Source organism: Caloenas nicobarica, chromosome 17, assembly GCF_036013445.1.
Source record: "Caloenas nicobarica isolate bCalNic1 chromosome 17, bCalNic1.hap1, whole genome shotgun sequence".
Lineage (NCBI taxonomy): Eukaryota > Metazoa > Chordata > Aves > Columbiformes > Columbidae > Caloenas > Caloenas nicobarica.
In genome coordinates this window covers 8,037,006-8,053,852 of record NC_088261.1, presented here as the reverse complement: position 1 = coordinate 8,053,852, position 16,847 = coordinate 8,037,006, and the positions used below count along the sequence as shown (strand labels likewise).

General features: G+C 45.7%; 1 protein-coding gene across 2 annotated transcripts in view; it reads right to left on the bottom strand.

The window, feature by feature from the left end:
- The window catches only part of CLIP2 (CAP-Gly domain containing linker protein 2), a 69,016-nt gene that overhangs the window by 28,727 nt on the left and 23,442 nt on the right, over positions 1-16,847 (bottom strand). For both annotated transcript variants that reach the window (XM_065647193.1, XM_065647192.1), the window contains exon 3: positions 6,644-7,179. In XM_065647193.1, coding sequence (XP_065503265.1) covers positions 6,644-7,179 — 536 coding nt within the window. The remainder of the gene's footprint in view (positions 1-6,643; positions 7,180-16,847) is intronic.

The window sequence follows — 16,847 nt, the reverse complement described above, 5'->3', positions numbered from 1 at the left end:
CACCTTCTGTAAAGGCCCAGGATCTGCACTAACATGGTTTCAGTTCTGAGCTCTGTCAGCTGGAAGTTCTGAGCAACACTAGGACAGGACATCAAAGGGACAAGCTCAGCCAGGAAGGCACCCGTCACTCTTCAGCTTGTCCCCACACGGGGTTTGCTAGGACATAGCGAACAGCCCTCCCGGCAAAGCACTCAAAATAGAGGTGTTTTGTACAGGAAAAAAAGAAACTCCACTTTTACCTACACATTCTACGGCAATTCAGGGCGCTAACGTGCTGCATGGGAAGGGTCTCCTCTCGCTGCCAGGCTTCCACTAGCACAGATCTTTTTTTTCCCCTCCACGGAGAAATGAGAATAAATCACACCTTTTGCTCCCATATGTAGACTTAAAGCTTCCAGCATGCTGAGTAGTCTCTGGGAGAACACAAGTGAGGAATGTGTGACACTGTGTTTTGGTCATTGCTACGAGAGCACATTTCACAGAGCAGCAGCTGCCGCTGCCTTCGCACTAGAAGCTCCTACAGGTTTTGTTGAGCTATTTGTGCTGAGAAAAGACAGATGGAAAAGCACGAGGGCTCTTCTAAAGGTTTGGACTTCAAGTCAATCAGCATATGATCTAAACCTTTTTTAGCCTCTGTTAAAGCTCGAGTTCAGGGAAGAAAGTTAAAAATAAGTTTAAAGTTAAATTTGTAGCTTTATCTTGAATGACTGGTGGCTCTTGTTTTTTTCATATTAAATTTCACATAAACGAGTATCCACAGAGTAATATTCTCCTACAGGAAAAAGTGATAGTCATATGCAGAAATCTCCAGATTGTGTATTCCAGGGTAGGGATGCTACAGATCTACCAATTCTGACTCGCTAAAAAATCTGAAAATTGCTTTTGCAAAGGAGAAGAAGTTTTCTCAGCCTAAAAAGAACTGCACCTGAATGGGCTGGAGAACACAGCTCTGAAGTCTGGGCCCTACCTCAAGCCCTAGGAGGTTGTTCTGCATCACAGAGTTCGAGTTCGTCTTCTGTATTTTCTCTCCCTAGGGATTCAAAGTGCTGATCATGGAAAAACCTTTACTGATGTTCTCTTTGCTATAGGAAGGAGGAAAATATTTGCCACAGCAGGACAAGTATCACAAGAAAGCTTTCTGGGCCTACACTGCATCCAGTAGTAAAAAGACAGTCCAATTTCAGTATTAAGTATTTGGCAAGTTACACATTGGAACAGTTGCAGTAAAAGTCTTTTCCTATCAGTCACAGTCAAACAGCAGTCCTCTTTCTGATTTGAGTTTATACAGACTTAGCCTCTTAATATTAATATAGTGATTTAATGCCATTCTAATGCATCTCTTTAGCTGCAAGTTGAACTCAATATAGGTGTAATTCATCTTAACATCCTTTATAGGACCTTATCATTGCTCGTAAGCTCCCTCAATTTTATTTTTGTTGCATATTAATTACAGATATTGAGCCACGTTTCCCTTACCGAGCCACCTGATCCTCTGACCCCACAGAGCCTCATGTAAATGCTTTAAAAACCCAGTATCTGGTGCTGCTACTAGAGGGTCACACTCCTCAGTTGCATGCCCATAGATATTACTTATTTTGAGAAAGCTGTTTTCAAACAGGAGAGGAAAAAAAAGTAGCCCTGTTGATTTACTACATGTATATCTAATTGCACCAATTCTTAAACGCTCAGTAAGAGAACAGGCCACATTCCTACCCAAAATCCACACATCAGCGAGGATACCGAGCACAGACAATGTGATTCTCTGCTTCCAAAGCAATGTATTTTATTTTCTCTTTCAAGCATTAATTATTCTGCCATCTTTTCTATAAAACGCACCCTTGCCATACAGCGTTATCTCCTCTGCCAAGCCAGGACAGACGCATCTGCTCCCGACAGCCTGGGCTCCCCACATCAGGCTGTCACACACACCCCAGCACTCAAACTGGTTCTTAACTGGTTCTTATCTTTCGGCAGGTGTGCAGAAACTCTTGCGGATGGAGAGCCTAGAGAATTCATCTGACTCAGATGCACAGATTTATTCGGGCCCGATAATCTGGTAAGGCTGCTAAAATAAATAATGCGTTTTGGAAAAAGCCAGCTGGCAGGTTGTATCAGCGCATGAAACGCTCTCATCAAAACAGAAGTGTTTGTTTCTAACAGACCTTTTAATAAATCAGAGGTACCACCAAAAGAACCACGCCCAATCAAAACCACAAAATTAAACAAAAAACCACCACGCCAACACAACAAAAAGCAGCTAAAAATAACTCCTTCTTGACACTCTGAAGACCAGAAACAATATTGACACAGTGATATAGGATGTTTTGGTTTGGAGGGTATTTTGACCAGCATGGACATTCCAAGCTCCCCTGTTTCAGGTAAAAAACCCTTAAGATTAACTTTAAGCAAGCTGATGGTGTTCCATCCTCTCCAGCTGGATTCACACTGCCTCTGATCTCTTGGAAAGTTCAGCTCCAGTTCTCTGCCTCAGCTGCGATGCCCTTTTCATGCCTTTGACTAAAGACCATCTTCCTGACGTGGCCTTTCCTCAGCAAAAGATCTGTCTCAAGAGACAGTCTTGGGCTCGACCTTCACAACAAAACAAAGCCAGCAATATTTAACAGGTCTGTACTCTAACTGACGAGTCAGAAAAGCAACACGCACCCATCGAAGGAGGACATCCACACACCTTCCCTGCTATAACAACTGTAGTATCACTGACATCACCTTTTACTACGGTTTTCTCATCAAAATGACAAAACTGGATCCAGACCAGTATCCCAGGGCTGAAAAGACAATGATGCTAATCCTTCCAGACACTGTCTTCATCAGAGCTGCTAGTATGTAATTTAAACAATTTACCAAATTAGCGCCAGGCCATATCTCCATTTGACTCCCTTCAGCCCGCATTTGCTCTTTTCCCCTTATGTCCTCCCTGCTCGCCCTGCAGCAGTTTCTTTCTCTCTGCAAGAACCTCTTAACAGTTGTCCTCAACCCAGGGCCCGTGGGCAATGCACTGCTCAGAATACACTCTAATTCTGCTCAGAGAGAAAAGAAAAATAAAATTATAAGTGTCATTCAGGACAACAGGGACTGTTCCCCACCATGTCATGCACGGTTCAGGGGTCAGCAATGGCTGCAGACGCCTGCTTGCGCGTATCCCAATGCAGAAACCACAGAGATGATGCCGTGCTGTCTGCTTAAAATTCCAGTTTACCTGTCTAAATAAGTGTAAAATAATGATCTGTAGTTACAAGGGGGTAAATGCACATACCTATGGGAATGCATGCCACCACCTTCTGGGGCTGTGTCTGAGCTGACGGCCAGGGACAGCATTCAGCGAGCTAGTGCTAAGGTGGAGATCTGGCTTGTGCTCAGGTTTGTCTGTAAATATAACTTAATTCAGGTGGCATCTGACCAGCAGCAGTTTCATCTCACCAGATATTCACTATTTCATCTGTTAACACCAGAACTGGATTTTAGAGTGAGGAGAGACAAGCAGGAATTAGAGGACAGTCCTCCTCCCTTTGTGAAGTTACAGGAATTTTTATAGTTTCTTTTAATCCAGCCACTTATCTTTGTGCCTTCCTATCCCCACAGCACAAGTCAGCATTGCACAGGGGTGAGTCTGACAGCACTGCTGATGCAAGACGTTTGTGCACATTTATCTTCTTACTGGTACCTGACAGATAATGTCCCAGGGATGTGGTATAAGAGGAAAGCCTACAATTACAGCATCCCCTCCTGAGGCTCTCTCCGATACAAAGTCCGGCCACACTAATAATACAGTTTGTTCCACCACAGGCCACTTACAACTCCTATTTAATGACAGATATTGCACACAGAAGACAAGGACTGGCCAATGCGTCAGCCCAAATGAATGGTTTGGAGGATGCGTGCGTGCACAAAAAGCCTCACAGGGTTAACGTGGCAGCAGGACAGGGTGGTTGCTTCGGGCTATTTATTTCCTCCTAGCTCCACTGTAGTGACAAACACTTGCTCCTGTGACAACAGCAGTCATGCTGTATTTCACAATTTTCTGTGGTGAGGAAAGAGCTTGGACCAGGAGACCTAGAAGGTGTTTAGACGAGGTTCTCAGGGACATGGGTTAGTGCTAGAGTTGGTTTAGGTTATGGTTGGACTTGATGATCCTGAGGGTCTCTTCAACTGAAATGATTCTAGGAATACGTTTTCCTATCTTCTGAATCCTGCAAACAGCTGGAAGAGTTCCTTCACAACACATCATATACCTTCACAGCAGCAAGGCTTCAGTCTCAGGCACTGAAATGGCTCAAAGCAAGCTGGCAGCAGCAGAGCAAGTGGTTGTCTCCACCAAGGAGAAGGGCTTAAGCTGCAATTCTGCTTCTAATGGAAATGCTTTTTCACTCAGGTGGTTAAAGGCCTTTCTGCAGCTTCAGGCTGGCAGAGCAGGATTGGGGTGGGGGCATACAGGGGGGATGCGAAAGAAAAGGATGAGATTAGTTTATTCATGATAATTCTCTCTCATTTGTCAGGAGCTAGAGGTTGAGACACACCACAGGCAAAGACATTCTGTGGTGTACAGATTATCAGAAAGTGATTAAAATCACACACTTGGGGGGGCCCCAGAGTCTATTCCCACCAGCCCGTCCCGGCACTCCTGCCCGTCCGTCAGCCGAGGCGCCAATCATCCATTGTGACCTCCCTGCTAGTGATTGCTGCTGCTATTCCTGTATCTCTTCTGGGTTTGATCACCTACAAGTTGTAGCAAAATCACACACCTAGAATACATCTGAAGAGCATCTGGGGCAACACCCCACAGCAATAGAGTCAGTCAGCCACTGGGATATAACCCAGCCCTTAGGTAGTCTTGTTTATTATTACATTTCAGTACTGAAGAGTGCAATCCCAGTTAGGAGACAGAAGGATGGCTGAAGGGCAGAATACTTCTATTATTAAGGGCAATTATTTTTAAAAGTATTTTTTATTTAGACTGCCATATGGAGAACAGCCACTTCCTTCCATCCTTAAGAAAGCCCCCACATCTAGGGGAGAATGAGTACAGCTACTGAGAAAGCCTCCCCCCAAACCATGTAAAATACATTTCCCTAAGCAAAAAAAACCACAGCAGACATTCCTCCCAAGCAGAAAATACTCAACTGCTCCATTGCTCTGTTTCCATCCCTTCTTTCCCTGGAGAAAGGCAACGAACCTGCCTCACATTAACAGCAGCACTCCAGCTATTATCACACTTTGGGAAGCTTCATTCTTACTGAAGCAGAGGTTAATTGTTCCACATTCATTTGCCAGACTTCAAGAGATGGGTTCTACAATATTAGGGTGGAGTTTTCATCTCTTTAATGCAATTTTGGCATCTCTGGGAAAAAAGTCCAAGTTAGAAAGTGCCAAAGGCAAATATTATCTAATTCTTCAAATGGAAAGCTTCTAATGGAAGCTAAAAGTCACTTTTTGCAACTGCTATGGAGTCAGAAAGGGCCTCAGAACAATGTCATTGAAAAGCAAAAATGTCTTCAAGCTATAACAGACCTTAATGACGTTCAAGAAAACCAAGAGCAGGAAACAACGGGAATGCAGAGCAGGCAGTTGTTGGTCTTACAGACCCAGGAGGGACCCCTGCAACCTTGTGCTCCATCCACCAAGAGATTACAGAAAACACATGCCCTCCCTCACTTGAAAAGCCTTTGGTGGATCCCATCTGCCTAACAGCCATTCTCAAATAAAAAGAAAATATTTCAGAAAAGCACAGACTAAGAGTAATAAAGACAACTAAAACTGTACCAATCCACAGAGGACACAAGCAAAGATTTACTCAGGGAATCTGAGGCAGCTCAGGTCAACCCAGAATTATTGTTTATGTATTCAAACACCAAACATGATTAGCTGACATCTCCATTACCAAAAAAAGCCATCTGCCAAGCCAAGCACGTTACTGCACCATAATCTCAAGTTATTTATTCTTGTTATCATTATCTGTTCTTCTCCTGGACCTCTCCTACTGCATGCAAACAATTCCTGCTGTTTCTATAAGCTGAAAGTTTCTGTAAGCTCATCCATCAGAACAGTGATCTCTCCCAAAGTCCTGCCCTTTTATAAAAATAATTGCAAGCTCCTTTCTGTGCAGGAAAGGAGTTAGTGTTATATGCAACACATAAAACTGTACCACCAAGACAGGAGTAACCAGCTAGGAGAGATTCTCACAAATACTTGCAGAGTACGTACGACCACATGCAACACTGTTGGAAATTCCTTGAAAGCCCAATACACACCATTATGGAGAGTATCACTGGATTAGAAAATAACACTCAATGATTTTTCTATTTCCCTCTCGGGTTTGAGTTGCTCTCTCTCTGACCTCATCCTACTGCTCAGAACTTGTCCAATACAAGAAACGCTATGCAATATGTTGTCTCACATCAATGTGAAAAATGACAGACGTGTCCAGAAGACACAGCATCCCAAATAACAGTGAATGCAGAAGTTGAATGCCTGTTTGGTCCAGGCATATCCCTTCAAGGCCACGCTCTGTCCCACACCTCACCACCAACTCCGTCCTTGTCTCATCCTGAGCCTGACCAGGAGCTCTTAGGGAAGGGACAAATTCTCATCCTTTGCCTTTCTAGGGGGACCCCGCGGATCAACTCACCAGCACGCGATCTCCAAGCCGTAAGTCCTTCTCCCCTTTTTTCACAGACCCACTGTCCGAGAGGTTAGATCCAGACTCGTTGCCTGTCTTCATGGCGCTGTTCAGGACGCTCTCCCGCAGGGGGATGACACGAGTGGAGAGAGGTGGCGTGGCCGTCCCCGAGTGCAGTGACAAGTTCTGAGCCGTCAAGGAGTCCACGGAGGGGGCGTCGCTCCCCGAGCCCTCGGCCACCGGCTGCCGCGTCAGCTTGGACGGTCGCGTAAAAATCCCCTGCAGTGGCTGGCATTCAAAGTACCGCACTCCACCGACGGAGCCGTCATTCTTACCCACCGGGTCATCCAGAACGACCCCTGCCCACTGGCCTGGAGCAAATTGCGTCTCCCCAAGATACTGGATCACACCTGGTTTCACTCCATTTACCCAGACACGTTCGCCCACCACAAAGTCGCCCAGGAAATCATCGCCCACCTCGGCAACCTTTGAACCCGACTTCTCGGCGCTGGTGGAGGTGGTACCCTGTTTGTGTAAAGGTGAGCCTGTGGATCAAGGGAAAAGAGGTTTTGGTATGAGGAGAAATCCTAAAAGACAGCCAAAACACCAGGAAAGGGCATTTACATAAAGGAGACATCTGGGACCACAACTTAGGTCGCAGGTTTACACTAGGTAAAGGTTAAAACTTCAGCGACCCCATTACTTACACATCTTCCTCATCAGGAAAGCAATCTGCACAGAAATCCCCGTACACTGCCCAGTTTCTGCAGCTCTTGCACACAAAGCACCGACCTCACATCTCCATCCCCCTTCACGTGCCCACTTACCCCAGTCCTGTCACAGCACTGAGGGGTATTTTGCATGGCAGCACTAAGCAGCTCAAAAAGACAGGTGTGGTATTAAATGCTTAAGGATCAAAAGGAGACAAATGAACTGCTGCTTTGAAGAAAGATTCCAAAGTTATCCTTTCATCCCACAATAATATATATATAAAGAAATAAATGAGTGAGGTACAGATGTCTTAGTACCTGGTGCTGTGAGAACTCCACGTGCCTGTACACAGGCAAACAGTCCAAGCATCGAGAGTCCCACCAAGGGCATTAATAGCTCCTGTGGGACCACGTAGCTGCCTTGGCAAATTATTGCATTTTCCCTGCTGCTGCTGTGCCCGTTGCTGGAGCAGAACCCAGCAGTGAGCAGACACCTGGGGTATGCTCAATATAAACAGCACATCTATAAACAGGAAGCATCTACAAACCCTTGCATGCAGAGCCTTCCCAGGGCTGACACACGTGCAGTGGACGCAATAAAACCAGCAATAGAGAACATTCTTATTCCAGCATCAGCCCGTCAAGCCGAAGCCAGACCTCCGGCAATGCCTCACTGCACTGGGAGATGGAAAACTGCAGGTGACGCTGGAAATTCACTGTCCCACTCTTTCCAGCATACCCAGGACTGGCCAAATGTGACTGGTGTCTGAAAGGGAACAAAGCCAACCTGAGCAAACAAGCTAGCAGTGACCCCAGTGTCAAACTCTCCTGTTACAAACCTTGAGTTTTCAGCCTAGGCCCCAGGAGAGCAAAAGAAAAGGACATACGGACTTCATTAAAACACTCTGAAGGATAAAGGGGGAGGTTAAGTAAAGCCCTAAAAGAAACCACACAAGGGATTGAGGAAATAAGCTTGGAAAATAAGATCCAGCAAGTCAGACACCCCGGACCTTCAGTCATCCTCGGCTCCTGGCAGCACTGAGGTCCCAAGCATGTTTGGTGTAGGGTGGGTGTGTATGACACTTGGTCCCACACATCCTGCGCTCAATGAAACCCACCCAGACTCTTCAGCCAAACTTCAAGCTGAAATTTCTGGAAGCCACCAACCACAATAGCCTCAGGCACACCCAGGAAGAAATTTTTGTTCGGTACCAGACAAGGCTGGCAGAGAAAGTCTAAGCAGCTGCAGAGACACACCAAACTTGAGAACTTATCTGAAATGAACTGTGAAACTTGTTCAGCCTCAGCCATCGCTATTGCTCAGCCTGCACTATTTCTACAGCTCTTTCAGAAGTGCTGGTTTTTTTGGATAAGAAAAGTGAAACACCAACAGGTTCCTAGAAACTCACTAACAGCAAAGCAAGGGTACAGATCTCAGGTACAAAGTTGAGAACAAAATTATACAAGAGAAACACTCAATAAAATGTAGACTGAGTATTTTCTACTCCAATCCTGCTGTTACCTGGTGTTGCCAATCAAGAAGCCACAGGAACTATTTGGGTGTCACTATAAGGCATCAAACTCAGCAGCTCACCTGGAAGCCAGCGATGGGGAAAGCTCTTCCCTCCTTGTTCCAGGAGGATCTCGCTCCGCTGCTCTGCCCAACACAAACTTCGCTTGCTCAACAGGACTGTGACGGCAGCTCCTCGCTCCCTCCCTCTCACTGGGACCAGGCTCCAAAACACAACATGCAGTAAGTGGGATCCCTTCCACTTGGGCTTTCCAACTTTACAACCCTATTGTGTTCATTAGCCAGCTCATTCTTTTCAGTTTAAATGGTCTTCCTGTAGGTCACAGCTTTTCAGGGCTGAACAACAGTTTATAAGTCAAAGTCATACACAGCATCCGCTAAATACACATCTTATCCAACTCTAAATCTCTATTTTCCCTTTAGCTTTTGTAAAGCTCAAGCATAACACATTAATAACAACCACGGCAGATCTGGTGCTTGGGGCACTTTGTGCAAACTCAGTCCATCAGTTTTAGGGGCCCACACTGACAGGGACCAGTATTTCAGGAGCTGAACAAATGCCTATGAGCCAAGAGCTGGAGACGGTAAACGTTTTAATTGAAGCTTCAGCCTGTTTGCACGGGTCTCATTACCGTGTTAATGAAAACCATGTGTCCAAAATCCCTGAAAGTGCAAGGACTTCTGCAAACCGAAGGACTCTTCCAGCTCTTGGAAATGTATGCTGAAGGAAGAGGTGAAGAGACAGCTTTGTAAGATAAAGGAGCAAGAAACCTCCCTTCAAACAAGCTCTAAAAGTTGGAACAGGAGGAACACAGCACTTGCTTCGCAGCATCAGCAGGAATAACCTTCTTTGCAGGATCCCCGAGGAGATGCTCAGCCTCATGCTATGTTTAAGTGCCATCCACATCCAGCAAAACACAGCACCCTCTCACTCCCTCCATATCCTTTGACCCCCCACAGCACTCCAGTTGCTCATTTCTTATCACTGGGCAAATGAAACAAAAAGGAAAGGAAACGCCTTTCTAAAGTGGAGGAGGGAGAGGAAGAGAAAAGTAGTTTGCACAAGAAGTGGTGCATAGTGAGCGTTGCTTATGTATTTCCTACTCCCTGCAGAACCCTTTTGTCATCTTACTACTCCCGAGACACATGCCAGGCACCCCAACTGCCAGGAGAATCAGAAATGCAACAGCCTGTAGTGTTGCCATGGGAATCAGGAGACAGGCAGTTAATTGATAAAATGGAGGCACATTAGATTTAAAAGAAAGGGGAAAGAAAAAAGAGAGATATACCACAGTAGCGTCTCATGCCAGGAAGGGAGGGGGAAAAAAATGACAAAACGTGATATTTTAAAAAGAGCTTTACAAAGCCCCTAAAGGTCTTTTTCCTTCTCCATTTTAATTTTCAGAGGTTTTTACCCTCCAATTCCAAAACATCACAAGACAGGCCGACACGCAGCACAAAGCTCCTAGTCAGCGCTCCCTCTCCCTGGCAATCAATATACTTCTCATCTACCAGCCAGCAACAACAACGGTACCAGCCCAGCAGAAGGGTCATTGTGCCCAGACCTGAAGACACTACATCCTCCTGGCACTGGCCCATGCTGTCAATGTCACTAACCTGTGGCAGGGCAGCACGACTTGCAGCTCCTGAGCATCTCAATGTGCAGCCCTGCGACCAAACTAACTACTCAAAAAAGCTTTGGTGCCAGCTCTGCTCCCAGCCTGGGCAGTGCTTCAGGACAGCCCCATGACTAGGGGACCGTAAGGCCCATTTAAAGCCAAGACGGATTTTGTCAGCTGGAAAACTCCACTGCTGGCCTCAGGGCTGCCAGCTAAAAAAAGAATAATGTATGTTTTCACTGCCACAAGGATTAGGTAAGAGCCTAAGAGGCATTAGAGTAGGCTGGCACACTACTTGGTTCAGTGCTCAGGTAACAACACGGTGATGTGGTCTCAGCTGGGACGTCAGACACTGTCCCTGGTCAAGCTGCAGCCTGTACTCAGGACACCAAACATTTGTGGTGGATGATTGTTTCCCACCCAACAGACCACCACTAAGAGCTGGAGGTGTGGAACAGCAATGTATTGTCTTTACAGCCAAGTACCTATCACCTCCTGGCTCTGTGTTTTTAGCCATTGCTTTTATATTGCAATTCCTGTGAGCCTCCCTGGACCTGCAATACCATTTCGCCTGCAAGCATAACCTACAGAAATTCACTATGTGAAGGACAGCAGAGTTTATTAGAGCTTCCCCAACAGATCAGGGAACAACAGACAGTCCAGAGCATCCATTATCAAATGCTCAGCTCCTATTGACTATCAGGGCTGGTCTACAAACAAGAGACAGGGAGGTACAACCTGCTGCACCCTCAGGAGCTGCCACCTACACGTAGGGAGACTCAGCTGCATCCGGCAGCGTCAGCAGCAGCCACACAGGCTGACGGGCTGTCCCACAGGAGGAGGACTGGCTGCTGCCTTCCCAGCACTCGGTGACGGTGAGGCCTCACCACATGTCATTTCTAGGTTCCCACACAGGGACTGGAGCCTCCCAAAGCAGCTTGGATTACATAAACATGACGGTGTTGGCAATCAAGTGAAAGCCAGCCCACTCTGCCATGCCCAAATTCAAATTATTGAGTACAGCAACGAAGCAGCTGTTTTCTGAAAGATTTATCGTGGCCCTTTCAAGCTGCAGGATAAGGGAGAAAGAGGGAGGGAAAACAAGAGAGAAAGCAACGCTTCGCAGGCAATAGCCGAATGCCTGGCAGCGCATTGTAGGAGGACGCAGCCCCAGAGATTTATGGTTGACTTAGAAACAATGACTGAAAGCTCTGCAAATTCAGAGCTGAAAAGTTGGGGCTATAATTGCCTGTCCCATGGGACTTAAATGCAATGACTGGCACAGAGACGAGCTCTGCATCTGGCACCCTGGAAATGTATTGCCCCTGCTGTTCCCTGGAATAACCCCCATGGCGCGGATATTAAGATCTGAGACAACTTCATCATCACTTTCTGTGGTTCCCTTGAAGAGAGGAGACGTACCTAGAAAGAAACCTGTGATGAGGAGGAAGGAAAAGAGGACAATAATAAAGTGAAGAAGAATTATGAATGAGCAAGCAAAAGCGAATGAGAACCACTACGAAGTTGCTTTGCACTGAATGCAAGGAGATGCCTGTTGAGGCAGATATTTGTCTTCACAAGGGCAGCTGGGAAGGGCACTGAACCTCAAACAGACGTACGGAACAAAGGCTTTCAGATAAAGGTCTCATTCAAGAAACTGACTGGTACGAAATCTGCTCTGCCATAAGCGAGATGTGTGTTCTTGGAGCCTGCTGGAGAAGGGAAGGATGGAGGATCCTGGAGTTTACTAGCTATGCTAGATCAGACCCAGTTTAATTCTTAAAAGAAACAAACAGCAAAGATATATATTTGTTATGTGTGAGGTTTTTAAGTTTTTCAAATAAACAATGGCATTCAACAAAACATGCAAAACAGACAGGTTTTGGCAGCAGACAGTATGAGGGAGACAAGTGACTGGTTGAAAATGCACAAGGTTTCTTTCACTGAAGGATAATTAACTTGCAGCATATGGATGGATCTATTCATCTCAGGATTACAGTCTTAATTTTTACATAATTATTATTTTTAAACCCATAAGTATATTCTTTCAACATTCATGTTTCTATACATTACTCAACATTTTCCAGTCTGAAAACAGGGTCCATGTATCACACCCCTGAAGCAGCACCCTGTTTTCTCGGAAAATAACGAACACAAAAGCCCCACTGTTTTAATGGTGTTTCAGGTTTGACAAAGAGAAGGGAGCACCCATGCCTTCCTTCCCAGCCTGTGCCACCTCAGCCTCTAGAAGTAAGTCAAAAAAACCCTAGAACTACGCTGAAGTAGCCCCGGTGTATTACAGAATAATACAGACTTCATTCTTCTGTAAATAAATAACAAAATCATTTCAGCTAGACAATATTCCACTTAGAAGCATTATTCACTTTATTCACCATAGCTCAGTCTAACTAGAGGATATATTTTTCCATTTAAACGAGCCATTAGCTGTAAAGATTCAGTAAGTCCTCTCCCCCCAACTCCATATCCAAACAGATTTACCTTGCCCTGACCATTGCAACTACTAAAAGACTTCAGGACAGAAAGGAGACTCAGAAAGCAGCCCAGCTCAGCCCAGTATGATGGTATAACCCACGAGACAGCCTCAAGAACACTAACCGGGGGAGATACACTTACAGGGATGGCTCCTACCCCACACGGCAAGTTTCCTTCCAAGCGACCACAACCTCCCCGTGAATCACCAGCAAACACTCACACGCGTCTCCAGCTCTCCAGTTGCATAGCTGTAATCACACCATATGTTCAAGCTTCTTTTATAAATCTAGCACAAAGCAAACCTCTTAGAGTCTTTTCTTTTCAAAGCAGCCCAGAAAAGCTTGGGAACGAGCTCGGTCTAAACCCGCCATGTCTGCAAACCCCAGAACATACATACGTGCACAGTTGTCGGTCGTTTCTTAGGCTGTGGGAATTTGTAAGGCACAAGCGGGGTTTTGGGGCTGCTATTACGGAAGCGAAGACAGCTGCTCTCAGTGAGCTGATCCGATGACAAAAAGAAAGAAAAGGAGGCAGACACAGGTCTTTAATGAGACATTTATAAATTATTTCCCAGGCAGAGCACTGGCACTCGCACAGAGAGAGGAGCAGTCTCGGGACACCTTCTGAACTGCAGGAATTTATCTTGAGTACCGAACATTGTAAAGAGCAGCCAAGCAAAGCAGAGCACTTTCTCTCCACGAGAAAAGCATTCAAGCAGCAGGGTTTTGATATTTCGCATCCTTTGTAAGTGTAGGATTTTTGCTCAGGCAGCATTCCCACATAAAACCCGCTCGGATGGACTCCAGTCCTATTCCTAACCAGCTCCTGCACTAACTGAAAAAGATGAGCAGCCAAGCAGCACATTGCTCATGCAGGTGCACATAGAAAGGCCACTGACTTATTTGCTCCGAAATGATGGCATTAGCTCACTACCAATAAAACGTAGAAGAGAAGGTCCCAGAAAATTGCCTGGCTTGGTCCATCGAGATAGTAATTACTATTTTATGATCAGACTGGAGCCAGACCAGGGCATCAGCAGCTCCAACAACAGCCTCTACAGGGATTGTGACGCAGGAGAAGTTGTGTGTGCGTAACTCAGGATATTTACTCACAAGACATAACCTGAGCAGCCATGCACAAGCAGAGTGGCTGTACCTCTAACAATCCAGGTGAAATGAAGGTTAAATGACAAGAGAAGATCCTAGTTTGACTTTGGCACAGACTGCCTTTGGGCATAGTACTTACTCCAGCTATATCATAGAATCAGAGTGGTTTGGGTTGGAAGGGACCTTAAAGCTCATCCAGTCCAACTCCCTGCCATGGGCAGGGACACCTTCCAGCAGACCAGGTTGCTCAAAGCCCCGTCCAGCCTGGCCTGGAACACCTCCAGGGATGGGGCATCCACAGCTTTTCTGGGCAGCCTGTGCCAGGGCCTCATGACCCACCTGGGGAAGAATTTCTTCCTCATATCTAATCTAAATCTCCTCTCTTTCAGTTTAAAGCCATTACCCCTTGTCCTATCACTACATGCCCTTGTAAAAAGTCCCTCTCCAGCTTTCTTGTAGGTCCCCTTTAGGTACTGGAGGCTGCTCTAAGGTCTCCCCAGAGCCTTCTCCAGGCTGAACAACCCCAGCTCTCTCAGCCTGGAGCAGCGTTTTATGTGGCATGACAGCTGATGAACCATGTCAGTCATACCTGTGCTCCTGCTGCTCTGTCAGCTTGGGACCAGCAGCACTTCAGAGACCCACATGCCCCCAGCTCAAGCTTAAAGCATCCTTTAATTCCAGCCAGAGTGCAATTGCACAGCTGGAAGCTGCAAGCTCAGGCAGTGAGTGCTCTGCTGGTACCTAGGAGCTCCTCCCCATGTAAAGGACTAGCAGCAAGAAACCACACCATCAAGATCTTCCCTGCTCTCTCTTGACTGATAACAAATCATCATTTCTACCCACCGAACCTCAGAAACATTTCCTAGGTACAAGCACAAGCTTTTCTCCGAGTTTCCGATATTACTTCACCCTGCTTCACCCTGGCAGGAGTTGGGCTGATGTTCACAGTGGTTGCTTTTTGCAAGAGCCCACAGTTGAAAAAGTTACTTTCTCACACCCTGTCTGCAGCAAGTCTTGAGACAAAAAGTACAAAAATGTAACACCTGACACATAATAACAAAGGAGGATGGTTAGCTCCTTATCTGCATGCTAAGAGAGGCTTGTTTTCAATGTTTTCCTGGAAGGCAGGAGAGAATTAAACCACTGTTAATTGAACCACTGGGATGGTACCAACAGAAAAGCAAGCACCATGCTTTCTATCTTGTACGTTGGTTTTTTCTCTCCTCCGTAGAAACATGACAGCAACACAACTATATTATACCATGCCTCTGAATGATCCAACTGAAATAAGGACACTTCAGGGGCCACCTGTAGCATCCCCAGGATTCCAGGGGAACCGTAGGAGAGATGAAGACCAACATCTCTGAATTGCCACACAAACTCGTGCACAAGCTCAGGGCTGCACTGTGCTGGAACACAGCTCTGATTCATTACTTCATCAGCCATTTATTTCTGCGGCCATACATCCATGCGCAGATCACACAGGCTATACATGTCCCAGGAAGGTCACACAATAGAGCAATTGTGCACAGATCCACACTGTGCAGAATGCAGAGTTTGTTGGGCTGGTTTTGTTTTGCCTAATCTAATAAAAAGGATATTTGAGAGCAGATTAACACTGAGTCATCTACTTTATTCCAAATATCTGGCTTAAACAGCTAAGTATCCAATTCAAAAGGCAATGAGCTGTAAATGAACAGGCACTATTTGCAGCAAATCCACATCACCTATTTGCAGCAGATGTCTAATTTTTTTTTTTTTTTTTGCTCTATCATGCTCTACCATGATCCAGATTTGACCATAAAACTATCTGAGCTATGATACGAACATAGAAACCCACAGCAGGTATCTCAAACCCAACAGCTATAAGTCTCAATGATCACCAGAAATTATATATCATACCCTTCCAGAGGTGATGGTGTGCAAAGTGAGCAGCAGTGCTGGTGGTGAGATCCATAATGTGCAGTGAGGGGTCCTGGACAAAGCTGGGGGAGTCAAGCAGTTGAGCTGTACAAAAATCTCAGCACACGGTCCCACCAGGCACCCCCCTGACTACCCTTGGGCACACATGATGCTCTCAGTCCCAGTACATCTTACTAGTTTGAAAGACTCACATGTGAACTATCCCCTCTTTCTTATGCTACTTCTTCAGAACTTTATCAGATGATTAGTTTTATGGTTTTATCCTCAGAACATGCCTGGCCAGGACAGCAGTCAGTCAGTGAGAACAATGTCCCCAAGCCCTTTTTAGGGGTCATGATTTTCTCAACATCATACCATCCTTATCTGAGGAATAAGTAAATATCCTACTGAACCCAAAATAGAGAAAAATATCTGCATTCTAAATATTTTAAGGTGTTTGTGTAGACCAATTCACCCATTTAACTGTATGCAAGGAGGATGCTCACACGCAGGGTCAGCGTGTGATGGTTAAACCCAACCAATAGGCAATACTATGTAGCAACAGTCTGATGCCACTGTAATCTTATGGATTCTCATCCATCTGTGCCAAAGGGAATCTTTCCTTTTATTTCAATGAATATTGGCTCGGGCCTCTAATGATTAATCTGCTCTTGCAGGATTAGTTCAATTGTTTGAGGCAGAACATGCAGGAGCAGATTCTGCTCGGAAGCTGCACCCTTACTCCGATGGGTGTAACTGTGAGCGTGCTGATGTTACTGCAGATTTACACCAGCCTGGCTGAAGAGGATTTGGTTCATTATATTCAAACCACCATAAGCTGAACATCTGTGG